The sequence below is a fragment of the Bos javanicus genome, chromosome 15 (genome assembly GCF_032452875.1).
Source record: "Bos javanicus breed banteng chromosome 15, ARS-OSU_banteng_1.0, whole genome shotgun sequence".
NCBI lineage: Eukaryota > Metazoa > Chordata > Mammalia > Artiodactyla > Bovidae > Bos > Bos javanicus.
Window position 1 is genome coordinate 27,949,785 of NC_083882.1, and position 24,906 is coordinate 27,974,690.

The following is a 24,906-nucleotide window of genomic DNA, read 5'->3' on the forward strand; positions in this document are numbered from 1 at the left end:
CTTCTCCAATGCATGAAAGTGGAAAGTGAAAGTGGAAAGTGAAAGTGAAGTCGCTCAGTTGTGTCCGACTCTTATCGACCCCATGACCCCACGACCCCACGGACTGCAGCCCACCAGGCTCCTCCGTCCATGGGATTTTCTAGGCAAGAGTACTGGAGTGGGGTGCCATTGCCTTCTCCAACTGAGCAACTAAATTGACTGAAATTCCTCAGTGCTCGCTGTAGAGTGGCTACAGCCTAAGGGCTGCCAAATCGTGCAGGTATTCTTCTTGAATGCCCTTAGGGCTCAGGAATTAGCTTTTGGAGGTCCTGAATCGATGATGACAATGGCATCCTTGTTTACTGACAGGACAGGAAATATTCCATTTCTCATTTCTTTCTTTCCCTCTTTCTTTTTGGTATTTGTCTATATTCTGGAATTAGAGGGAAATGATATGTTATTTAAAAGGCCACCTGTAGTTCAGAGATGTGTGTGTGAATTGTTCAGTCATGTCTGACTCTTTATGACCCATAAACTATAGCCTGCCAAGCTCCTCTGTCTGGAATTCTCTGGCAGGAATACTGGAGTGGGTTGCCATTCCCTTCTCCAGGGGATTTTCCCAATCTAGAGATCAAACCCAGATCTCCCACACTGCGGGCAAATTCTTTACCATGTGAGCTACCTGGGAAGCCTGTAATTCAAAGATACTCATTACTAAATTTCATGCATTTGTCAATGTTTTTCTATGGATTTGGAAAACTTACTGTTTATATAGTGTCATATCTTGAATTCTTTGCTTGCATATTCCTAAAAGTCTTAGGCGTCACTTTCCATGGCTTCATGATAATAGAACACTTAACCACTCCTTCATTGTGGACATTTAAGCTGTTTCCTTTATGCTTTATGTAAATATCACAGTGATAAGCATATTTGCCCACACAATTTTTTTTAATCTGTATTTCTTATTTCTTTAGAATAGTGCCCCAGAAGTGGAATTACTGGGTCAAAGAGTGTAAAGCTCTTTAAGCTTCCTAAGAAATGGTGCAAAAATAATTTGTAGAAAAGGTTTCACCAATTTACAAAGTCGCTGTCTTTCAATGAGCTTTGTAGCTGCCTCATCATAGAGAAAGGCAAGCTTTGAAGGCATCCTTGAAGCTCTGTGGCCGCTTCAGGGAGGCGAGAGGGTTCCTCTGGCGGTTCTGTCTGGGCTCCCCCTCCGCGGGCAGTTTCCTAGTTCTTAGAAATTTTTCTTTTCTTAGGATCATTGGGAGGAAAAAAAAAAGGCCCAGGAGTGTTCGAGGTAATGGCAGCGTTGAAGGGGTGAGGGTAATCGTTATGTTTGAGAAAGAGAATTTGTCAACGAGAATCCAATTCTTGGACATCCTTCACGGAGCTATCCATCTAATCCAAAGTGACCTTTCAGAGACGGGAAAGATAATGAAAGGGGAGGCGGCAATAGGAGAGGAGTGGGAGAGGGCCTCCAGCTGGAAACCGGCGGCCCCTTTAAGACCCAATTCGAGCCCTGGCCCTTTAAATCCGTGTCAGTTTCCCCTGACGTCAGCGGGCGGGCCGGCAGTCCTGCTGTTTACCGCCCCGCGGCGTCGCTCACTCCCCGGAGTTCTGAGCGCCGAAGCCGCCGCGTCTGCCCGCCCTTAAAGGGCCGGCGCCCGAAAGAACTGGCGGCGCCGCGCGGCGTCGGATCGCTACCTCCTATCACGCCCCTCGCCCTCAGACTCTCCGCCCCTTCGCGGCTGGCCCGGCCACCGGCTTCCCCTCCCTCCCTCGCTCCCCCTTTTCCCCGTCGGCGTCTCCAGGCTCCCAGCAACCAGCTGCCTCCCGGCTGTCACATCCCCGGCGGGCGCCCACCGAGTCTCCCGGCCGTCTTCGGCCCCTGGCGAGCTGGGGCCCCTTCCTGAGGCCCGTCACCCTTCCCCCGGCCCTCCCGCCCCCAGCCGCCCCGTCCCCTCCCTGGTCCCTGAGAGCGCGTCTGCGGCTCCAGGGAGGGGACGCTTCCTAATCTCAGGCCGGGGTTAAAGTTCTGGTCCTGGTGAGATGCTGGAAGCTGCGGCCCAAGCCCCAACCCGCCCTGGAGGTGTCCTGTCGCTTGCCACCGCCGCCGCCGCTGCCACTACCACCCTGCCGGGGCCATGTTCGCCCTGGGCTTGCCCTTCTTGGCTCTCTTGGTGGCCTCGGTCGAGAGCCATCTGGGAGTTCTGGGGCCTAAGAACGTCTCGCAGAAAGACGCGGAGTTTGAGCGCACCTACGTGGATGAGGTCAACAGCGAGCTGGTCAACATCTACACCTTCAACCACACCGTGACCCGCAACCGGGTGAGGGAAGGGGCTGGGCTCCGGGCTGGTGGCGAGTGGGGCGAGCCAGACGACCAGGGCTCTGTCAGTTCCCAAGAACAGCGGCCCCTCTGGGTTTTCCAGAACCACACTGGACCCTCTTGCCAGCAGTTTCCTCCTGTGCTGGGGATGTTTGTTCTGAAGCTACACCTGGACGGGTTTCTGAAGTTGCCTCATTCCCCCCTTCTCTTTTTGATCACTTCTTTTCCATCAGCTGTAGTCTGAGCAGGACTGGCCTTGCTCCCTACCCAACCCCCAGAATCTTGACAGTGCTGTGGGTCTGGGAACAAGGAAGCAGGTTTGCTACTGGGCTTGGCCCAGAAAACCCCAAGAGGATGAGACTGGCCCAAGCTGAAAGACTCTGCCCAGGGGTTGGGGCTTGCTTATGGCTGAGACTCCCTGGGGAAATGAATGCAGGACTTTCCAGGCTGCTGTAACTGCTGGGACCTTCCCAGCCCTCATCCTCCCTTGGAAAGCCAGATGGCCTTGTAAGTTGAAGGTGGTGGGGATACAGCCAACCCCAGGGTGGGTGGGAGGGGAGAGGGAGTTTGCCTACCGTGGAGAAGCTTCCCCACTCTGATTTCTCTTTCATTTCCTCCCCACCTGTGAGCTGAGCACCCGGCACAGCTGGGTCTGGGAAGTTCAGACCCAAGGTGGGGCTGAAATTGGGAGAACTCTTGCCCCAGCCTGGCTGATGGTCTCCGACTCAGCTCTTACCAGGACTGGATTTACTAAGAAATAGTGGAGTTCAGAATGGGAATCTGATTTTTTTTTTCCAGAATAGGGAGGTATTAGGTTTTAATGACAGGCCAGGATCTGCCTTCAGTGCTTGGTTCTCTGAAGTTTGATCGCATCCAGCTTAGAGTCCTGTCTATGTTTGCCCCCATATGTGAGGTTACCCATAAGTGGGGTTACCCTGAGGGCTGTGGCCTCTACCCCTCCGGGGAGTGCTGCCCTGAGTTTGGGTTTCAGCAGCCCAATAACAAGCATTCCCAAGATTCATTTAATTTTATTCTTTTTCTTTAAGCTCTGAGTGTCCTATATCCTTTCCTTCATAGTGCCAAGAGTGGCAATCTCTCCATTTTATAGAGGGGGTAAGGTGAGGCTCAGAGATATGAAGTGACTTTCCCACAGCCCCAGCCCTTGGTCGGAGCTGAGGATAGAAGTTGGCCTTCTTGGCTTTCGACAAGTCCTGTTTCCCCACCTCCCTGTTTGTGGCCTGTGGCCACCAGATGAGTTGTGGAATAGCAGTTTTCCTGACTCACAAGGAAGGAGGCTGCAGAGCACCCCAGGTCTCCATTGTGATTCCTGTCCTCTCTTCTAAGTCCCTCCTGGACGCTGGGGGCCGCTCTGGCAGAAGCAGTGTGTGTGTGTATGTGAGTCGCTCAGTCGTATCCAACTCCTTGCGACCCTGTGGACTGTAGCCCGCCAGGCTCCTCTGTCCATGGGATTCTCCAGGCAAGAGTACTGGAGTGGGCTGCCATTAGGTGTTTCCCCCAGCCCAACCCGGATGGGAAAGCTCAGAGTGGTCTGCGGAGCGAGGGCAGAGCTCACGGTCTCTGGAGCCATGTGCTCCCCGTGACAGAGTTAGAGCCAGCACGGGCTTGACCGAGGTCCGTCTCCATGTGCCCTGTAGACGGAAGGCGTGAGAGTGTCCGTGAACGTCCTGAACAAGCAGAAGGGTGCTCCTTTGCTGTTTGTAGTCCGCCAGAAGGAGGCAGTGGTGTCCTTCCAAGTGCCCCTGATCCTCCGAGGGCTGTGAGTAGGACCTGGGCGCCAGGTCGGGGTGGGGGTGGGTCTTCTCAGGCCAGGCCTTGATCGGAACCTCACCCGGACCCTTGTCCAGGGCCTCTAACCACCCCGGCACTCCTCTGTTTCTCCTCACAGTCCCCTAAGACAGGCGGCTGGTCAACAGCAAGAGGGCCAAGCCAGCTTGTCAGCCTCGCGGGGGTGGGGTAGGGAGGTGGTGGGACCGGGGTGGAGGAATGGAGGGCCCGTCACGTCCTGACTCTGCCTCGGGCCACAGGTTCCAGCGCAAGTACCTCTACCAAAAGGTGGAGCGAACGCTGTGTCAGCCCCCCACCAAGAATGAGTCCGAGGTCCAGTTCTTCTACGTGGATGTGTCCACCCTGTCACCAGTTAACACCACGTACCAGCTCCGTGTCAGCCGAATGGACGACTTTGTGCTCAGGTCTGCAGGGGAGAGGGAGGGGGCATGCGGGACTGCCCTCCTTCCCAAGCTCTGGGAGTGATGGTGTTGGGGCGGGGGATGGCTCTTCTCTGCCCCACAGGACCGGGGAGCCATTCAGCTTCAACACCACGGCAGCGCAGCCCCAGGTAAGGCCTCCCTGTCTACTGCCTCTCAGGGGGAGAAATGGGGAAGCTTGAACTTGGGGGGTGGGGGCGGCCAGCAGTCTTTGCCAGGAGTTTCAGGTTGGCTGTACTCTCCATGGAGAATTCTATAGAGATGGGAGCCCTGGTCCCAAGGTGGTGGGGAACAGATGGCCTGGGAGGCGCAGAGACATGGGCTTGGACGGCCATCTCTCCTATTGCCTCCTGGGTGCTGTCCTGCATGCCCAGCTGAGGTTGAGGGGAGCGGTGTGTGGGAAATGGCGCTGCTGCTTGTGGTCAGGGCCTCTCCCTGCAGAGTCTGCACTGCCCGACCCTGGGAGGATTCACACCCTTCCCTTTAGAGGGGCAGAGAAAGCATCCTCACGGGATGGGGCTCTCCCGCCCTCCCTGTACCTGCAGTACTTCAAGTATGAGTTCCCGGAAGGAGTGGACTCGGTCATCGTCAAGGTGGCCTCCAACACGGCCTTCCCTTGCTCAGTGATCTCCATCCAGGATGTGCTGGTGAGTCAGCGGCCCTTTCGAGGCGCGCCAGGCTGCTGAAGAGAGGGGGCGGGGCCCAGGACCCTGTCCATCTGTCTCTGCCCTCCTCCCCCTGCAGTGTCCCGTGTATGACCTAGACAACAACGTAGCCTTCATCGGCATGTATCAGACGATGACCAAGAAGGCGGCCATCACCGTGCAGGTAGGAAGTGCACGTGGCCCCATGGGGGACACCGCCAGGTGGTCCGCCTCCTCAACCTCGCTGCTTTGCCCCTGCCCCGTCCCTAACCTGCCACAGGGCTGTCTTGGTGTGTCAGTCCCCAAGACGTTGGGTCCCCTGGTATTTACAAGTATTGAATCTCAATCCCAGTGGCCTCTGGGGATAGGAGACAGCAGAGTACCCTTTATGGCTGTCACATCTGCCCCATTCCCTGCAACTGGCTGGTGATGAGGGCTGCTCTTGGCAAAGGCTAAAAGCTGTGCTGGGGCCAGGGAGGGGGAGGCATATGTTCACCTCATGACATCTCGATGTGCAGCTGATGGAGGTACCATGATCCCTCCACTTTTTCTTCTGACTGATGCTCAAACTGTAGTAGGGCCCCCATGGCTTCCACAATGGTGGGCATACCCACATTTGCTCACCTGGCAATAATTTAGGTGCAGGGTTTGGGCTCTGAAGTCAGATGATCCTGGCTGTACCACTTACTGGCAGTGCGACTCCAAGCTAACATCCTACAGGGATGATAGTACCTACTCGTGAGGATCTTGGTGAGGGTTAATTAAGATAATATATATGCCAAGCGTTCAGCATAGGGTCTGTTCAGAAGAGGGTGGGGATGGTGATGACAAATGGTGACGATGATGTGATGACAACAGTCTCATCACACCACCATCGTCCTCACCACCGTCACCCTCATCACCGTCATCGTCCTGCAGCGCAAAGACTTCCCCAGCAACAGCTTTTACGTGGTGGTGGTGGTGAAGACTGAAGACCAGGCCTGTGGGGGCTCCCTGCCTTTCTACCCCTTTATAGAAGGTACATTTTGTGCCCTGGGCCTGGCTGGGGGTGGAGAGGGCTTGGGCTCTTCCTGGGAGGTAGAAGAGCCTGCATGGCTGGTGGATCTGTTGGGATATAGGTGTTTGGCCCTAGACTCGTCCAGGCCTGATCCCACCAACTCTACCCAAGCTCCAGGCAGACGCTCGTTTGCCATTTTGCCATTTTACTTCCAGATGAACCGGTCGATCAAGGGCACCGCCAGAAAACCCTGTCCGTGCTGGTCTCGAGAGCAGTCACGTGTGAGTGTGGGTGGCTGAGTGGGGATGGCCTGGCTTCTGGCTCCTCTTTCAGGCCTGGGGTAGGGAGTGTTTTCGGAATGGGACGGGTGAGGAGGACCTACCCGAGCAGGCTGACAGGGTAGGAAGGAGTGTTCTTGGCAGACTTCATGATGAGAGCACGGTGAGTGCCAGTGTAACGCACTTCAGAGCATCCATGAGTGAAGAGATTGCGGGACTGAGTTCTATATCTGTGTCTGCCTTTATAGGCAGGGTAATCTCATTGAGCCTCAGTTTCCCCATCTCTATAACAGGAGTACTAGAATCTGTTAGTCTCTGTTAGTCTCACTAAGTCGGTTCAGCAAAACTGGTCGGTCCTACAAAATTGGTAGGAAACTTCCCGGCCCTTTAGTCAGGCTCAAAAAATATTTACTGAGTGATTGAATAGAGAGAGCCCTTTGTAAAGTGGAATGTATAAGGTAAACGTAAGAGATTGTGACGGGAGGGGAAAGCAGCTGCCTCGCCACGCAGAGTCCTCAGCACGTTGTCTGAAGCCCCTTCTGTGGGCTCAGTACCTGTGCTCCACCTGTGGTCCTTGGGGCGCCCCTGCCTAGAGCCTGCTGCCCTGAAGGGTGCCAAGGGCTTTGAGGAGCCCAGGACGGTCTCTGTGGGAGGTCAGGGTGGAGAAGGCCTCCTAGGGGACACAGCGCCTCAGCTGTGCTTTGAAGATTAAGTCAAGGAGAAAGAACTAGAAGAGAAAGTTCTAGTAGAGGGAGGTGCTTGAGCAGACAGGAACCATGTCGAGTCTGGTGTATTGTCTGCACCGGCTGGGCTATTCCACCAAGCGGAGATGTGGGAGAGATGAGGCTGGGCCCGTGTGACAGGCAGGCTTGGAAAGCGTTGGTCTGTTTCCCTGCCCGCTCCCCTCCCTACAGCGGAGGCCTACGTTGGCGGTATGCTCTTCTGCCTGGGCATATTTCTCTCCTTCTACCTGCTTACCGTGCTTCTGGCCTGTTGGGAAAACTGGAGGTAAAGTGGAATCGCTGGACCCTCCCCTGCTCCGGGGTGGGTCAGGCAGGGGATGGGGGGAAAGTGGCCTGGCCAGATCTGAGCGCCCTCCATGGGGCAGAGAAAGGTGGGTCCCTGTGAGGGTCTCAGGTCCCTGGGCCTCTCCTCTGGAGACCAACCCCTCCCCCTCAACCTTCTTCCCCAGCAGGGAGACCCCACATTGCTTCAGGCCTGGGAGAACCCCTGGGGTCATGGAGGGAGGCCAGGGCTGTGGGATGGAGAGGGTGGAAGGCGGGCCAGCCCAGCAAAGGACTGCGCCTCCTCCTCCCCTTCTGGTTTGCCTCTGGATTCTGTTCCTACAGGCAAAGGAAGAAGAGCCTTCTGGTGGCCGTGGATCGAGCCTGCCCAGAAAGCGGTACCTGCAGAGGGTCTGGGTGGGGAGGGCTCTCTGCTTTGTGGTGTGGAGGGGATATCGGTGGATGGTGCCCTTGGGGGCTGGAGGAGGCAGGGGCTTTGGGATGTTCAGATAGGGAGTAACAGCACAGGTGGAAATGGGGCTGGGACGGAGTGCCTCTTGGTCTCTAACACGCCCGTGTTAAAGGCCATCACTTGATTCACTCCGTGCCTGGGTCTGCGTACCCGGTCTGCCACTTCAGATAACTCAGCTCACCTTGTCTGGGATTATTAACCTTTCGTTCTCTTTCCCTTTCTTCTCTCCTGCTCTCTCTATCTTCCCTCCTGCTTGGGACCTTCTCTCTCAGCTTCTCTTCTTGGTAAGCTCCAGGCGCTGTGGGCAGAGGAGCTGGCATCCAGAGTGGGCGGGAAAGGGAAGTTTTTCCGGGAGGTCTGTGTGGGACCCAGGCTGGCGATGCGGGCCTGTCCTTGCTGCTGGTAACTTAGATGGTCAGTTCCTTGATGTTGCAGTCTCTAGGGAGGACAGAGGGCGTGAATGTTTCTACTGGGGCGGTCGTGGTGGTGGCGGGAGGGCACTGTGTTTGCTGGAACTATAGCCGCTTGTTCTTTGCTGCCACCGTGGTCCTCAGCATCTCTCTTCTCTGGAGTCTTCCTGCCCTCTTGTCCCTGGCTTTCAACCTCTCTCTGCTGCCAAGGCTAAAGGTCCCTGACTTCTCCCTGCAGGTCACCCTCGGGTCCTGGCCGACTCCTTTCCTGGCAGCTCCCCCTATGACGGCTACAACTACGGCTCCTTTGGTAGGTGTCAGCGCCCAAGCTTGCTGGTCACCACCTCCAGTGGCCTCCTCAGCGGCCCCCGGGGTTGGGTCCAGGGCCACCTGCCCTGAGGTCTCTGCTACCGGCCTCACCACTTACGATTCCCCTGCAGAGAATGGTTCTGGCTCCACCGGCTCCACCGACGGTCTGGTTGACAGTGCGGGCCCCGGGGACCTATCCTACAATTACCCGGGTGAGTGGGCCAAGTGCGGGAGGGCTGTGTGATGTCGGGCTGGTGCTAGCTGCTGTTGCGTCTTCTGCCAGCTGCTGGAACCAGGGAAGAGCTTGCTGTCTCCCTGCCTTCTCCTCCCTCATCCCTTCCTTCTTGGCCCCCGCTTCCCCGCTAACTCTCCCTTTCCTTTGAAGGGCACGACCAGTTCAAGCGACGCCTCCCCTTTGGCCAGATGCGGCAGCTGTGCATTGCCATGGGTAGATGTGGGGAGGGTGGGCGCTGCTCTGCCAATCAGCTCCTGCCAGGGCAGTTGACTGGAGCCAGGAGGCTCGAGGACCAGAAAGATGCTTTGTGCATGGCTTGCCCGTCTAATGCCGATAATTGCTAGCTCGTGTGTCTTTTGAAATAGGCAGGCACTGGCCCCTGATGCTGGTGGGCTTGCACACCTGCCATCCCCAGGCCAGATGTTGGTCAGCTGTTGTGTTTCCCAGCACCTCTCTTGCTGGCCTGCTGGGGCTCGTGGGCAAGGGTGTTACGTCTCAGCCTCTGGGGGTTTTGGTCAGCAAGGTTGTGGGAGGAAGCTTCTGATGACGTGAGAAAAGAACAGGATGAAGTGGCTGGTGCTCTTCTTGGAGGCAGCCTGCCACCCTTGCCTGCACCCCAGGGCTCACTGGGTCTTTTCCCAGCGGGGGCCACGGCAGTGTCTTCTCAGAACCCACACGACTGGGCCTCTTCTAATCAGCATGACTTCTGCTGATTCAGTCCTGCTGCTCATGTCTGGGGCCTGAGGTCTGCTCAGTGTCCTGGCCTGGAAGCCCTAGCCCAGTGAGGGGCAGGGCTCGAGCGTCCCTGCTAGGCGGACTGTTTGCCGAGCCCGTCCTGGCTCCCCTCCAGGACTTGGGAGCCCCTGATGCCTTCTCCCCAGGCCTGAGCCCACCTCCACCCCCACTCTGAGCCCACAATTTGCCTGGTCCCACCACCTAGAAATTGTGACAGTTGCTGCAGATCTTGGGTTCAGTGCCTACCTGGTAACCCTTTCCGGCTTTCTCCCCCAGACCCCCCGGGCACTCGACCTCGACTGGACTCCATGAGCTCTGTGGAGGAAGATGACTATGACACTCTGGCTGATGTCGATTCAGATAAGAACGTCATTCGCACCAAGGTGTGAGCCCAGGAGGGCTGGCCCTGCTTAACAAGGAAGCGAGATTCTGTGTTCAGCCCCGCATAGGCCCCTGCCCCCACCGCCCCCTGCCCGTGGCATGTTAGGAAAGCAAAGGGAGAGAGATCTGTTAGGACAGCATAGCTTCTGGAGAAACTGACTCGGCTCCCAGGCCTCTGGACCATCCGAAACCCTGGCCAGTGGGAAGGAGGTCCCCCTTGTCCTCCTCTACTGGGGCAAGAGGGCCTTCCAGGGCGGTGGGGCAGGGGGCTCACTCCAGCTTCTCCCCACGTAGCAATACCTCTATGTGGCTGACCTGGCACGCAAGGACAAACGTGTCCTGCGGAAGAAGTACCAGATCTACTTCTGGTGAGCGGGTGGGGCGGGTCAGGGTGGTGGGGTCTCGGGCTCTCTTTCTGGGTGCTGCCAGCTCACCAGCGCTCTCCCACTTCCCAGGAACATCGCCACCATTGCCGTCTTCTATGCACTTCCCGTGGTACAGCTGGTGATCACCTACCAGACGGTGAGCGGGCGGGGCCCATGCTAAGTGCCTCTGAGCAGCTGCCACAGACTCTGGGGCGTTGCCCAGGCAGAGCCTCCCAGCCTGAGGCTCTGGAGCAAGCCCAGGTCCTAGGGTTCCAGTCCCAGCTCTGCCTTACCACCTGGGTGGCCTTGAGCAAGTCCTTCAACCTCCTTGAGCCTCAGTCAGTTCATCTGCCAAATGGGGGGCAGCATGCTAGCCCTGATGGCACCTCCCCCAGTTTGTGGGGATTTTATGAAACGGAAGTGGTGAGAAAGTAAGTCTCAGTTTCCCTTCCCTCTTCTCTGTGCCGTGGGGCAAGAGCCTGTCATGGTCATGCCTCAAGAGTTTTCAGCCACACCTAGCGAGGAGGGCAGTGACTGTGCTAGAAGTGGGGCTCACTGGTGTTGTGGGCACACGCCTGCTGGCCGAGGTGGCACCCCCCCATCCGTTGGAGAACCAGACGGGTGGTGCACAGGCTGTGGCCTGAGTCAGGAGAGTTAGGAGCTCCCTCTCACCCCACCCTGTTCTCGCTCCCACTGCAGGTGGTGAATGTCACAGGGAACCAGGACATCTGCTACTACAACTTCCTCTGTGCCCACCCGCTGGGCAACCTCAGGTGGGAATCATCTTGCGATGCCCCCTTTTCCCATCTCTTGGTGAACCGGTGCAAGGGGCAGGGGCTCTGTGAATGCCCACCTCGAGGGTGGGGAATGGGCCTGGGGCCTGAGGTTGAGACAATGCGTCCCGTGTCGCCCCTTCCAGCGCCTTCAACAACATCCTCAGCAACCTGGGGTACATCCTGCTGGGGCTGCTCTTCCTGCTCATCATCTTGCAACGGGAGATCAACCACAACCGGGCCCTGCTGCGCAATGACCTCTGCGCCCTGGTGAGCAGCACGCCTGCCCCGCCCACCCTGGCCTCACTCCAGACCCTTGCTAGCAGGCATGGCCCTGCCCAGCCCAGCCCAGCCCTGCCCATCAAAGCCCAGCCCTTCCTGAATCACTCTCTCCCTGGCCCACTCCTCTCCCGTGATCTCCCTCTTCAGGGCCCCTTCCTTCCTCCTTTCCCACCTCACTGCCTCACCTTCTCTCTCACCCTTCCCTTCTCCCTCCCCAACAGGAATGTGGGATCCCCAAACACTTTGGCCTGTTCTATGCCATGGGCACGGCCCTGATGATGGAGGGGCTGCTTAGCGCTTGCTATCACGTCTGCCCCAACTACACCAATTTCCAGTTTGGTGAGTGGGGCCTCCCGCTTCGCTGGCTGAACCTAGAACAGGGACCTGCCTGACTTTGCCCTCCCCACTCACTGGCAAGGATTGAGATCCCCAAGATGCAGCTGTGTAGGAGACTCCAGGGCTGGAGGATTTGCGTGAACCTACACCTTGTTGTTGCTTACTTTCTAAATCTTGTCCGGCTCTGCAACCCCATGGACTGCAGCACGCCAGGCTTCCCTGTCCATCACTATGTCCTGGAGTTTGCTCAAAACTCATGTCCATTGAGTTGGTGATGCCATCCAACCATCTCATCCCCTGTCACCCTCTTCTCCTCCTGCCTTCAATCTTTCCCAGCGTCAGGATCTTTTCCAATGAGTTTGCTCTTCGCATCTGGTGGCCAAAAGTATTAACGCTTTGGCTTCAGCATCAGTCTTTCCGGAGAATATTCAGGGTTGATTTCCTTTTGGATTGACTGGTTTGATCTCCTTGCAGCTTAGCTTGTAGAAAATAGGTGTCTTAGTGCCATTTCATGCATCTGCCAAGTCTTTTCTATGGAGAAAAAGATAACTAAGACACACTTCCTAATCTCTGGGTGCTTGGACTGAGTTGTCCTTGTCATCAGGGGAAGTCAGACTGTGGGTGACAGCCCCAGGGGCAGTAGTATGGCGTGGGAGGGACAATTAAGGAGCCAGGGTTCAAGTGCCAGGCTGCCACCAGCTCTCGCTCCGTGGCTATAATGAGGTGTGGGGGCTGGGGTTCCATGCTGGGGCTCAGTGGAGGTTTCTGCAGCTCACGGCCACATCCGTCCCTCTGCCTAGACACGTCGTTCATGTACATGATCGCGGGGCTCTGCATGCTGAAGCTCTACCAGAAGCGGCACCCAGACATCAACGCCAGTGCCTACAGCGCCTATGCCTGCTTGGCCATCGTCATCTTCTTCTCCGTGCTGGGCGTGGTGAGGCCCCGGCCCACTCTGCACACACCCCCGCCCACCACCCCTGCCGGAGAGACCCCCGCTCCCTCCCTAGGGTGCCCTCCCAGCCTGGCATGGCTGCCAGCCCAGCTTCTCCAGAAGAAGGGCAGGCTGGGGCGGAGGGACGGGGCTTTCCCCTGCGCCTCCTCACCCTTGCCCTCGGGTGCCCCCACAGGTCTTCGGCAAGGGGAACACAGCGTTCTGGATCATCTTCTCAGTCATCCACATCACTGCCACCCTGCTGCTCAGCACACAGCTCTATTACATGGGTCGCTGGAAGCTGGGTGAGAGCTTGCCCAGGGCCTGCTGGGGTTGGGGGCCTCAGGGACCTGGCCTCACAGGAGACTTTGGGGCTCTGCCCTCTCACGGAGACCCCGAAAGAATCACCAGGCATGGAATTCATGAGGCCTTGGCACAGCTGTGCCCCTGAAGGCCCTGGGCCCTGTCGGCTGGCACAGCACAGGGGCCGGGACAAAAGGGTGCCGGGCCTTTGAGCAGCTTCCCTTCTCGCAGACTCAGGGATCTGCCGTCGCATCCTCCACGTGCTCTACACGGACTGTATCCGGCAGTGCAGCGGGCCTCTCTACGTGGTACCTGCCCAGCTCCCGAGCCTCTCCTCCTCTGTCTGCACTCCTTCCTCCAGGGGGGGTAGGGGGTGCGGAGCAAAGCTGATTGCCAGGGGTGGGGCCCGGTGGGGGCTGCTGACTCGGGCCTCCCTCCCCTTCTCGCCAGTCTCTCAGCCCCGTTTCTCTGCTTCCCTCCAGGACCGCATGGTGCTGCTGGTCATGGGCAACATCATCAACTGGTCGCTGTGAGTCCAGCCATCACCTGCGTCCCCGGGTGGGGTGGGCAGCTGCGGACTTGGCCAGCCGCTGGCTCCTCTGGGGGCTGTGGACAAATATGGGCACGAGAAACGGGGGCCCAGGAGACAGGTGTTGGCCCCTGGGGTTCTAGAATCTTCTGTGGGCCTCTGAACCCCACCCCACATCCTCATAAGACACAGGGTAGGGGCGGGGTGAGGGAAGCCCCTTCCTTGCTCTCCATCCCCTGCTTCACCAGCTGGCCCTCCCTCCTGCCAGGGCGGCCTACGGGCTCATCATGCGTCCCAACGATTTCGCCTCCTACTTGTTGGCCATTGGCATCTGCAACCTGCTTCTTTACTTTGCCTTCTACATTATTATGAAGGTGAGCAGGGAGGGCTGAGCCTACCTGGGGCAGCACCGGGAGGGAGGGGGAGTCTTTCTGTCCTTCTCCATCTGTCCCTCTCCATCCACTGAGTTTTGAGGAGGGGAGAGGCTAGTCCCTTCCACTACTCGCCGGAAGCCCGCCACATCCTCAGACTTGTTTCCTGAGCCCCTTCTGTAGTCTCAGTACAGCCCACGAAACTGGTAGCACTTCAGGACACAGCTGGCAAGAGTCCAGTTCTGCACAGAAAAGGTTGAGGATGTGGGGCTCGCTGAGACTGTGGTGGGCTTGGGTCTCGGAGGGCCAGGGGTTTCTACAGGGTCCTTGTGCCATCCAGTGTGAGAGGAGGACCCAGCTGTATCCCCTGGCAGACAGGGGCACATGGAGGCCCAGCCAGGGTGGACCTCAGGGGTGAGGACACCCGGCTGCCAGCGTGGGGACAGGTGAGGCTCTGGGGTGATGGGATGGATCCGAGAAGGCTTCCTAAAAGGTCCATCCTGAATGCCTGGGAAGCATCCTGAATGCCTGGGAAGCGGCTTGAAGGGCAGGCAGGAAGTGGGGCGGGGCCTCAGGCCCGTCTCCCACCCCCACCCCCTCACCCCCATGCTACCCTGGTGAGGCAGGGCCTCAGGCTGATCTCCCCGTGTTCCCCCAGCTCCGGAGCGGGGAGAGGATCAAGCTCATTCCCCTGCTCTGCATCGTCTGCACCTCGGTGGTCTGGGGCTTCGCCCTCTTCTTCTTCTTCCAGGGCCTCAGCACCTGGCAGGTGAGTAGTCCTCCTGCTACAGGCTCATCGTGAGCCCACAAACAGGTCTCTTTTCAAACCTGTTTGTGAGCATTGCCAGTGCTCTTTAACAGCCACTTTTACATTTAATCCTCCTGACACTGACCATGTCAATGGTGGAGGTATCCCCATTTTACTAATGCGGTAGCCGGGCCTCAGACAGACAAGTGACCTGCTCAGGGTCATACAGCCAGTGGTGGCACCGCTGGGGTTTGAAGCCAGAGATGTCAGGTTCTTCCCTCTGCTCATAGGGCACCTGCTGTGATCAGAACTAAGTCTGGCATGATCTCTGCCTTTGAAGCAATTTTATTTTTTTTTTGGCTACATAGCACAGCTTGTGGGATTTTAGTTCCCTGACCAGGATTGAACCCAGGTCCTAGGCAATGAGTGTGCAGAGTCCTAACTAGACCACCAGGGAAGTCCCCTTTGAAACACTTAAAATCTAGTTCCCAGGGACAGAAAGACTGTGAGTTCCTGGCTTGTCTCTGCACTATGATCCACAAGATGAAGGGTAACAGGGAGGACAAGTGAGGGGATGTGCAGGAGGCAGAGGGCAGAAAGACTTCTGTGAGTTAGGAGGTCCAGGAAAGCTTGTTAGAGGAGGTGGACCTTGCTCTTGGCCTTAAAGACTCTGTGGCCCAGAGGCACCATGACTTGAGTAATGAGACAGAGGCAGCTTTGGGGTCAATGATGCATTCGCTTGGGAGCGAGTGGAGATGGTGAGCTCCTTGAGGACAGACCAGGTCTTTCTTGATCATCTCTGCAGCCTCAGTGTGTGGCACAGACACAGTCCAGCCAGTGTTGGCTGGAGATGGGGGAGAGAGCATGGAGGACCATGAGGTGCAGGTGATGGCTACTGTTGTCCTTGGGCAGGTTTGTCTGATCTGACTTGAGTGTTTCAGACAGAAAGTGAGCTGGAAGAAGCCCTGGAGGACTGATTGGTGCAGGGGGCGAGGTCTAAGGCAGGGAACCAGTTAGGAGCCTTTGGTGACCTGCTAGCTCTGCAAGGGCATCAGGACCAGTGCCCTTAGGGAGAAGTTTGCAACTAAAGGCCAATTCTTAGATGTGGGAGATAAGGCAAGGGGTGAGCCTTAAAGAGGGTGCTCGCTGGCCTGAGGCTGGGGCTAGCATCAGAGGTGCCCTCCAGCAGATGGAAGTGGGTCTGGCTTGGCCTCACCCGGGCAGTGTCACCAAACAGCTCTCCCTATTCCTCTCCAGAAAACCCCCGCAGAGTCGCGGGAGCACAACCGGGACTGCATCCTCCTCGACTTCTTTGATGATCACGACATCTGGCACTTCCTCTCCTCCATCGCCATGTTTGGGTCGTTCCTGGTAGGTGGGGGGACTGGAGAGGGGGCAGAGCAGGCCTCCCATCCCCTGTTTGACTCCGCATCTGCCCTCCAGGTGTTGCTGACGCTGGACGACGACCTGGACACCGTGCAGCGGGACAAGATCTACGTCTTCTAGGGGGGCTGGGCCCCCTTGCTTCTCTCATGGAGCCCCGAGCTCCTCTGCCTCACCGCCCGGAGGTTCCATAGTGCCAGGGGCCTGAGTCCCAGCCTGCCGCCCAGTGCCAGGGGCTGTGGGACAGCGAGGTCCAGCCCAGGCTTGGGCCTGGGACAGTCACAGGGTGACCTTGAGCCTTGCTCCTGCCCTCTGCCAGGGATGAGGCCTGTGCTCCTTCAACCCCGAATGTTGGCCAAACTGCTGCTTTCTTCTCAGTATTGGGGCCTTCCACGGGTCCCAGTCCATCAGCTGTCCGATTGTCGTTCTGCAGGAGGAAGGAGGGAAGCGTTGCCTGCCCATTTCATGGCTCGCGTTCTGGCCATCCTTCCCCTTCCCCCTTGGCCTGGACCCAAAGCCCACCCTTCTTGCCCGAGCTTCCACTCCAGGGCCCCCAGTCTGGGGCCTGATTCTCTGTCCTGCACCAGAGTTCACTCCACTTCTCCTGGGTCTGCGCCTGCCTGCCATCACTGCCCTCTCCGGTCAGCCAGGATGGATGCGGCTGTCAGATCTGGGGGGCTGGCCGGCTGGTGCTGGGCTTTTGGTGCTAAGGCCTGCAAGGGATCCTGGGCAGTGCTGCCGCCTCTCTCTGACCTGCGCTCAGGGCTGGTTCTTTAGCAACAAGGGACAAAGCCTGCAGCATGGGAACCGCCTGTGATTGAAGAGCTGAATTCGGAGGTCTTTCATGTGCCGTCAGCCCCCAGACTGATGATGGCACCCAGTGACTGATGTTGGCAACCAGGATTGGAAGGAAAAAGCAACTCAGTCGTTTCCTTTCTTCCTCTTTCCAGGCCCTTAGTCCTGCCAAGCCCCACTTGTGGGCCTTCCAGTGCCATTTGACACTGCCCAAGAATGTCCAGAGGCGAAGGAGGGGCACTACAGAGAGCACAGCTCCTCCACGGCCGCAGGAGCCCCAGTGCCTGTCTTAGGGGCTCAGGGAAGGGACATGCCCTTCCCCTCTGTGTCCCTGGTCCAGCCTCACTCTGGGACACAGGGCTGGCTTCTAAGTTTCCGTCCAGTCTTCAGCCAAGTTCTGTGTTACACACACATGCACACGTATGAAACCTTGCGTTTACACTGAGTTGCCCCAACTCTGGTTCCCCTGGCCGCTCTTTCGCCCTACTTGGTCTGTTCCAGATGCCAAGGTTGGGGAGATCAGGTCGGGCCTCGGCCTTGGGGATGGGAATGTGTTTTATTCTTCTCAACTTGTTTTTATAGCTCTCCCTCGGGCTGGGGAGGGGCGGAGGGTCTGGATCTTTTTTCAGAGCTCCGTTTAATGTCTGTTTCCATGCTATGGTTGCATTTCTGTTTTCTATGAATGAGTTTGCATTCAATTAAAGAAACAACCAGATGCAGTCCTTGGGCCTGTCTCCTGCCCCCTCTTTCTGGATGGAAGTGTTGAGAACAAGGGCTGGGGCCGGGCTCCTCCATTTCCCAGGTCTTTGGTCTGCCATTCTCTTCCAAGCCCCAGACCTGTGGGGAATAGTAGTCCATTGACAGCCTCATGTTTTTTCTCTCCTGTGAGCAATGGCATCAGTTTAGTCAACCTTTACCAGAGGCCTGCTCTGTGCTGGGCACCGTGAGTGGAGAGGATCGTGTAGGGAAAAAGCCATAGCTATGCCATTTCACCTGGCAGATGGGGGCAGCCTCTGCCCATCTGGTTCCCAGCCACCAGTCAGGCCAGCTTCACTTCTTAGCTGAGTCCCTCTCGGCTCAGCAGGCTGCAGGCACAGGGCAGTGCTCCCTCACCTGACTTGAATGGACAGGTGGTGCTTAGGGAACCCGAGATGGAGTGGATGGTGGGGGAGTGCCCACCGCGCAAGCTCCAAAAGGGGGGACCTTCGAGATGACCCTGGAAGGCGATTTAAATTTCGGCAGCCTAGGGAGGACAAGATGAGGGGCGGGGCGGGGCGGGGCGGGGGCCGGGGGTAGGGTGGGGCGGGCTTTCGAGGAGGAACCTGGTGAATTAAGGACACAACTCAAAGTCTAGAGGGCTTCTCTTTAGCGGCTCCCTAGCTCCTCTCCCTGCTCTTCCCCGCAGGTGCCACTGGGGGGCACTGTACTTCTGCACTGCTAGACTCTGGCGTCCGGAGCTGGTTGTGCAGGAAAGGCCTTTCCTAGTGGTGCCGGGTGGTGGATGTGTAGTGTGTGGTGGAGTATTAGCTCTTCCCTGCCAGGCTGCCCAAGGATGGAGCGGTGCCACAGCAGGCAGCCCAGAGCCCCCACCGGGTGCCCCTTTCCTTTCTTCACTCCCTATCCTTCGCTGAAGCGAGATTTGAGCGGGTCTCCTTTCTTGGGTGATGGGGTTGTCTGTTTTCCAGAGGAGGTAGAGACTGTTTGAAAAGGGGCAGGGTGGGAGGGCTTCCCTGGTGGTCCAGTGATTAAGACTCTGCCTTTCCACTGCAGGGGGTGCAGGTTCGATCCTTGGTTGGGGAATTAACATGCCAGATCCAATTAAGATGCCACATCCAATTAAGATGCCACATGCCGAGCAGCACTGGCCATAAATAAATACATAAACAAATACATCAAAAAAAAAAAAAAAAAGGAGGGAAGGATGATAGAAGTCTTTGAGCCTCCACCCCCAGTGTTGGTGCTTCAGGCCATGCAGACCCTCTGGATCGGACTGAGCTGTTGCTGAACCCCCCAGTCCCACCTCCAGCTAAAGCGTGTGATTTAAAACCCACCCCAACTGTGAACTCTCAACCTGAGCAGGTGCAGCTGGAAGGGTGGGTCTGCCGGCCTCTCTGGCTCCCACATGGCTGGGGGGTCGGCAGGGATGCCCAGGTTCTGCCTCTCAAGACTCACCACGTGGCCTTGGGTAAGACGCCCTCCGAGCCTTTGTCTCCTCATTTGTAAAATGGGAGAGTAATTATGCTGTCATGATGCAGCTATGAGTATCAAATGAGCGCGTTTGCAAAATGCCTGGCACGTAGCCTGGTCCTCGGGAAAGGTGAGCTCCTGTCTCCCGCTAGGGCTAAAAGCCCCAGAAGGAGAGAGTGGCTGGTTAGTCCCCCACAAGCCTCAGGGAGGGGTCCCCCAACCTATTTCACTGGACAGCCCCTCTTGAATTTCCCCCTCCCCGCAAACCCGGAGGCAGGGAACAGTGTCAGAGGAGCAACCCTAAGTCCAGACGGCAGGGAAAGCCTTCGTGGTCCTGTCCATAAAAGGCTTTTCCCGGCGGTTCCCCGCCGGCAGAGCGGCCCCGCCCCCGCCGGCTCCATCCCCAAAGCACGCAGAGAATGTCTCGGGCAGCCCCCGGTAGACTGCTCCAACTTGGTGTCTTTCCCCAAATATGGAGCCTGTGTGGAGTCACTGGGGGAGCCGGGGGTGGGGAAGGAGCCGGTTTCCTCTGGACAGGAGGGGGCTGGGGCGAGTCAGCGGGGGGGAGGCTGACATCACCGCCGTGGCAGCCCTTTAAACCCCTCACCCAGCCAGCGCCCCATCCTGTCTGTCCAAGTCCAGACAGAGCTCACGCCTTCCTGAGAGCCCCGAGGAACCCCTGTAAGTGCATTTGTCCGGGGTCTGGAGGGGAGTTGGGCTGGGGCTCAGCAGTTGGAGGTCGCAGTGGGTGTATCGCAGGCAGAACTCTCGGGCTCCCAGGCAGGGGGAAGCCCACCCTCTTCAGTGTGCACTCCCCACCTCCACCTGCAGAGGTGGTCCCAGCTTGCTGGGTGGGAAGGGGTTACTGGAGTCCCGAGCCTCTTACACTGGGCAGCCTTGAACCCAATTGAGATGCCCAGGGAGACTTTGCTGGTGCAGAAGGACTGATGGCGGAAACCTGGGAAACTGGGGTCAGGGAGGCACCCCATTTTCAGCCATAGTCACCCTACGTGTGGTGTGATGGGCTCAAAGGTGGAGTCGATTTAGACCCAAGGCTTATTGTCTGCTATCCAGCCAGGCCAGGAGGGTGTCGGAGGAGGTGAAGGGGGTGTGCGGTACACCAGGGCTGGAGCGCAGTGACCCTCTGCTGGGTCCCCAGGTCCTGAGCAGCCTAGGAGAGGCCCTGGGTAGCCACTGAGGAAGTGGGACACAAAGCTCTTGTCTTCTGGAACTGGCTAGGGTGGAAGGATGCGGGGACAGTAAGAGAACCGACTCTCCAGGCACGCAGCTCCCTCCATACCCTGAGGCGGAGGTCACCCACCAGCAGAGGATGGGGGTGGCCTGCCAAGAGCCTTGGCGTGACGGCCTGGGCGGTGCAGACAGGGCCAGGCAGGGCCTGCTCCTGAGGTCTGGCGTTTCCTTTAGTGGTTGTTTTTCAAAGGGTAGGTGGGTAGGACAGGTCTCCCCTGACCCCAGAATTTAGTCAAGCCACCGCTCCTGTGCTTGTCCTGTGTCCTGTTTTGTTTGTTCTGAAGACGGGGGGCACAGCAGTCCAGCAGAGAACGCTGGTTTTCCGGGTTCCTGCTGGGAGGAGCTGCCCCCGCCTCTTGGCAGCTGGGCTTGTTTTTTTTCTCCGGGGAGGGGAGGCTGATGGAGCCACAGGGCGGGGGTGGGGGGTCAAGGCAGAGCCTCAGGCTCCCTGTCTATCCTGTCCTAGGAGCCTTTGCCTGGAAAGACCCTGGGTGGGCCGCTGTCTCCCCTCACCCCTCCCCAGCAGCTCCAAGGTGGGCCTGGAGAGGCCTTTGTCAGAGGGCCTGGCAGGATTCTTCTTGGAACCCTCCGCTTTCAGGCTCTCCACCAGGAGGGAGGAGGGTGGGGGTAGGGTGTCTTTCATCTCCCTCCCTGGTTCTGATCAATCCAAATGTCGTCTCTCGGGGCTGCAAGTTTGTGTCCTTGTCACTGTGAGCCCTGCCACCTTGACTGTCCTGAATTTCCTGAGGCTGGAAGCTGGGGGTGGGAGACTCACTCTGCTTGGCCCCTGTTCCTCATGGGCCCAGTGCGAGGTCTGGGGGTGGGGAGGGGCAGAAAGAGGGGAAGAGGGGAGGGAAAGGCAGGACATAGGAGATGGGGGCTGGGGCCCCGACCATGGGGTGCCTCCTGCCTGCCTGGGATGGTGTGGTGAAAGCTAAGAAGAGGCGGGTGGGTGGGAGGCCTGGATGAAGGATATGGGCTGAAACCCCCTGGTCCCAGCTGCTGGTGTGTCTTGACCCCAGTGCTTCACCCAGGAGTCCTCGGGAAGCAGGGATGAGACACAGCAGGGTGGGGAAGGGAGGGACTTGGCCTTTGGGTTCTTTGGCATCACTGGCTGGGATGCTCTGAGAACCACATCCTCGGAGGTGGTCCAGCCCTCACTTTACAAATAAGGAAGCAGACTCAGGGAGAAGTGAGGGGCCAAGTGGCTGGAATTTAGAGGAGCCTTTCTCTTGTTTTCTTCTCCCAAACTTTGCAATCCCCTCAGGGAATATGATTATGAAGAGGGGTGGAGCCTGGAGCAGGAGAAACTGCTTTTTACCGATTGGTCAGGGGCTGGCTTTCTTGGGTCACTACCAGGAGACCGGCTCTGGGGGCAAAAGACCAGCGTTTTAAGGATCTTCACTGAGGGACAGGCCATGTGTTGGGTCATCACAGACAGGGCCTTCTGGAATGTTCCCAGTTCTCTGGGGTAGATATATTATCCTCCCTGCACAGACGGGGCATGAGAGCTCAGGAAAGCCGTCAGCCATGGGGAAGGAAGGGCCGGGCAAGTGGGTTTTGGCAGCTTAGCTGGGACCCTGTGAAGTAATAATGTCCACTGCCTTCCATGGGAGTGGGGAGGAAGAAGGGCTCAGCTCTGACAGGAGAGGGAGTTGGGGGAACACGGTAGTGACTGCCTCCATCCTCAGACCATGCTCTCCCTCCCAACCTCTGACCTCTCGGAGGCCAGGGAATGGTTTGGCCTCATTTGATTCCTCTTTCAAAGGACTCTTCTGATGAGCTCTGGCGCCACGTGATACCTGAGGCCAGCTCAGGTTCCTCCCCACCGGTCACACCCAAGCCTCCTCAGCAGCCTCCCTGCTTGGCCCTGCTCCCGCTGCTCCCCTGCCACTTGTGGGCGCTCCTGAGTGGGGCCAGCCCTGGGCCCTAGGGCCACAAGTTGGGGAGGTCTTCCCTGCTTTGCTTGGCAAATGCTGGGCTCACGTCCCTGGAGAACTCCGGCTTTGTGGTTACTCAAGCTCCCACAGTGGTGAGAGCCTGAGTTCACCAGGCAGGGTGGTGGGTGCACCAGCTGGCAGCCCTCGCACATCTGGCTCCTCTGGGGAAATACAACTTCTTGGCCAAAAGCTCCTGGGTCTTGCTGGCTTCCTAGCCCTTACCAGGGGTGGGAAAGCTTCAGCCTCTGTAGCTGTCGGCTGGAGGCTGAACTGAGCTAGCAAAGAGCTGGAGTTTTGGGGTTCCTGCTTCTGGGAGAACTGAGAGTTGGAGGGAACCCCATAACTTGAGGCAGAGGCACCAAACCACCTCACACCTCACTGGACAAAGACATCTGCTGGCTTCATTTTGAGGGTCAATGTGGTCTCTTCCAAAAGACCTCTCCAGTGCCTGTCACCAATCTTAGCAAAGAAAGGGTGCTCTAGACCAGGGACTGTTAAAACCATAATGCAGCCTGTCATCTGTTTGTGTAAATAAAGTTTTATTTGAACCCACCCATGCTCACTTGTTTACATATTGCCCAAAGCTGCTTCGAGGCTACAATGGCAGGGACTTTATGGCCTGCAAAGCCTAAAATATGACTGTCAGTAAAATGACTATCTGGTTATTTACCCAAACAGTTTACTAACTTCTGCTCTAGACTGCCAAAAATCTAGTCTCCAAGTTCAGAGAGGCTTCCTGGACTGAGGGGACGAGCTAGCCCAGGTAAGTGCCGTGGAGCTAGAGTGGTCTCCCCACTCCCCTGATCCTCAGAGCTGGAAGACAAGACCTGCCAGGCACCCGTGACAGCAGAGCTGTTCTCTGACTCCCTGACCCCCTCCCTCTTCTGGCCTGTGCTGCTTTAGCTCCCCGCCAACATGGCCAACAAGGGTCCTTCCTATGGCATGAGCCGGGAAGTGCAGTCGAAAATCGAGAAGAAGTATGACGAGGAGCTGGAGGAGCGACTGGTGGAGTGGATCGTAATGCAGTGCGGCCCCGATGTGGGGCGCCCCGACCGCGGGCGCCTGGGCTTCCAGGTCTGGCTGAAGAATGGCGTGGTAAGTGACACCTAGGGCAGGGGCCGGGGTCGTGCCATTGTGCCACCGTCATGGGGCAGGGCCCCCCACCCCCACCTCAAGCTGAGTCCTCAGCTGCCTTCTTTGCCTGGCAGATTCTGAGCAAGCTGGTCAACAGCCTGTATCCTGATGGCTCCAAGCCAGTGAAGGTGCCCGAGAACCCGCCCTCCATGGTCTTCAAGCAGATGGAGCAGGTGGCTCAGTTCCTGAAGGCAGCTGAGGATTATGGCGTCACCAAGACTGACATGTTCCAGACCGTTGACCTCTTTGAAGGTAGAGAGAGGAGATGGGTGGATGAGGCAGGTGTACAGGAGGCGGAGGCAGGGATGAGGGATGATCCAATCTGCCACTATGACGGGTCTGCACAGCAGGAGTGGCATACACCAGGAGAATCCCATTCCCATGGTGGGATCTCTGTGTCCCCTTCGATTTCAGGACCACCTTTGCCCCTGGGTTGGCCATCTTTCTGAGGGGCACAGGCTGGCTCTGCCTTGGATTCTGTTTACACAGTCCTAAAGGCTGTCTCCCCTCCCCTCTTCCTACTCACAGGCAAAGACCTGGCTGCGGTGCAGAGGACCTTGATGGCCCTGGGCAGCTTGGCAGTGACCAAGAATGATGGACACTACCGTGGAGATCCCAACTGGTTTATGAAGTACGTGGCCACCAGGGGTTCCCTGCACGCTAAGCTCAGGTTTCTACAGGAGGGGGGCTAGCCGGTTAGTGCAGTGGTTACAGGAAGCAGAAAGCCAGGAAAGGTACACAGTGAGGGTCTAGGGCGGGGGAAGTGGGTCCATAGTACATCTTGACTCCTCCCTTTCTACCCTCCTGTCTGAGCCAGTCTTCCCAGCCCGTGCTGCGGGGCAGCTGCAATAAGGAAATGAGAGCCGTGAAAGGCGGGAGGGGATGGCATCGGGCTAGGAGTAACAGAGGAAACCAAAGGCAGATGGCAAACACACAGTCCCGGCAAGTCTTTATCTTGGTTCCTCCTTTCCTAGGAAAGCCCAGGAGCATAAGAGGGAATTCACAGAGAGCCAGCTGCAGGAGGGCAAGCATGTCATCGGCCTACAGATGGGCAGCAACAGAGGGGCCTCGCAGGCTGGCATGACGGGCTATGGGCGGCCCCGGCAGATCATCAGTTAAGAGGGTGAGGGCCGGCGCCCAGCCCCACCTTTGCCCAGCTCGCTGGCCACAGCATCCTGCCTCGCCCGCCTCACACACAGCCGTGTAGTTCCTTCAGCCCCGGCCAAGCTTCGAGGCTCCGTCACTGAGCAAAGGTGACTGCACTTGGGCAGCTTGCCCCCACCCCTCAGCCTCAGCCCAACTCCTGACCCCAAAGCACTGCTCCCCCGGCCCGCCTCCCAGCTCCCCCACCAGCTCTGCCTTCCCCCCATCCTGGGCTGAGCAGGGGAGATGTGGGCTGGTGGTAGCCTGGGGAAGCAGCCTCCTTGGAAGCAGATGCTCATAGAAGGAGACCCAGCCCAACCTCCCTTGACTTTTTTTTTTTTGCTGGAATATTTGGGGGGTTGAAATTCAAAAAGAAAAAAAAATATACATAAATTTTTTTCTCAGGCCTGGCTGCCAGAGTCTGATTTGCCCTG

General features: G+C 57.6%; 2 protein-coding genes across 4 annotated transcripts; both read left to right on the forward strand.

The window, feature by feature from the left end:
• The first annotated feature begins 1,580 nt into the window (after nucleotides 1–1,580).
• SIDT2 (SID1 transmembrane family member 2) lies at nucleotides 1,581–17,539 on the forward strand. 2 transcript variants are annotated; one of them, XM_061440415.1, is made up of 26 exons: nucleotides 1,582–2,309; nucleotides 3,964–4,085; nucleotides 4,354–4,518; nucleotides 4,619–4,664; nucleotides 5,079–5,180; nucleotides 5,278–5,361; nucleotides 6,096–6,195; nucleotides 6,390–6,455; nucleotides 7,367–7,460; nucleotides 7,802–7,854; nucleotides 8,577–8,648; nucleotides 8,779–8,859; nucleotides 9,894–10,000; nucleotides 10,293–10,366; nucleotides 10,454–10,520; nucleotides 11,063–11,136; nucleotides 11,283–11,406; nucleotides 11,640–11,757; nucleotides 12,555–12,691; nucleotides 12,885–12,993; nucleotides 13,223–13,299; nucleotides 13,474–13,520; nucleotides 13,789–13,894; nucleotides 14,550–14,660; nucleotides 15,897–16,010; nucleotides 16,083–17,539. In XM_061440415.1, exons 1-26 carry the CDS (start codon nucleotides 2,127–2,129, stop codon nucleotides 16,143–16,145), a joined length of 2,496 nt encoding a protein of 831 aa, XP_061296399.1. In that variant the 5' UTR covers nucleotides 1,582–2,126; the 3' UTR covers nucleotides 16,146–17,539. The 2 variants fall into 2 exon arrangements, with proteins under 2 accessions (XP_061296400.1, XP_061296399.1); XM_061440416.1 differs by lacking the exon at nucleotides 5,079–5,180 and having other exon boundaries at nucleotides 1,581–2,309.
• A 1,896-nt stretch (nucleotides 17,540–19,435) lies between these two features.
• Nucleotides 19,436–24,877, forward strand: TAGLN (transgelin). Of its 2 annotated transcripts, none has more exons than XM_061440427.1 (5): nucleotides 19,436–19,685; nucleotides 23,099–23,290; nucleotides 23,404–23,581; nucleotides 23,858–23,960; nucleotides 24,304–24,877. In XM_061440427.1, exons 2-5 carry the CDS (start codon nucleotides 23,111–23,113, stop codon nucleotides 24,446–24,448), a joined length of 606 nt encoding a protein of 201 aa, XP_061296411.1. In that variant the 5' UTR covers nucleotides 19,436–19,685; nucleotides 23,099–23,110; the 3' UTR covers nucleotides 24,449–24,877. The 2 variants fall into 2 exon arrangements, with proteins under 2 accessions (XP_061296411.1, XP_061296412.1); XM_061440428.1 differs by having other exon boundaries at nucleotides 19,497–19,685; nucleotides 23,007–23,290.
• The last annotated feature ends 29 nt before the right edge of the window (nucleotides 24,878–24,906 follow it).

Excerpts from the sequence above, each read along its gene's own strand:
- SIDT2 (XM_061440415.1), top strand. The coding sequence starts at position 2,127 with ATGTTCGCCCTGGGCTTGCCCTTCTTGGCTCTCTTGGTGGCCTCGGTC. Across the intron at positions 6,196-6,389 it reads TTTCTACCCCTTTATAGAAG|ATGAACCGGTCGATCAAGGG; the intron begins GTACATTTTGTG and ends TTTTACTTCCAG. Across the intron at positions 11,407-11,639 it reads GCAATGACCTCTGCGCCCTG|GAATGTGGGATCCCCAAACA; the intron begins GTGAGCAGCACG and ends CCTCCCCAACAG.
- TAGLN (XM_061440427.1), top strand. The coding sequence starts at position 23,111 with ATGGCCAACAAGGGTCCTTCCTATGGCATGAGCCGGGAAGTGCAGTCG. Across the intron at positions 23,291-23,403 it reads TCTGGCTGAAGAATGGCGTG|ATTCTGAGCAAGCTGGTCAA; the intron begins GTAAGTGACACC and ends TTTGCCTGGCAG. Across the intron at positions 23,961-24,303 it reads GATCCCAACTGGTTTATGAA|GAAAGCCCAGGAGCATAAGA; the intron begins GTACGTGGCCAC and ends CTCCTTTCCTAG.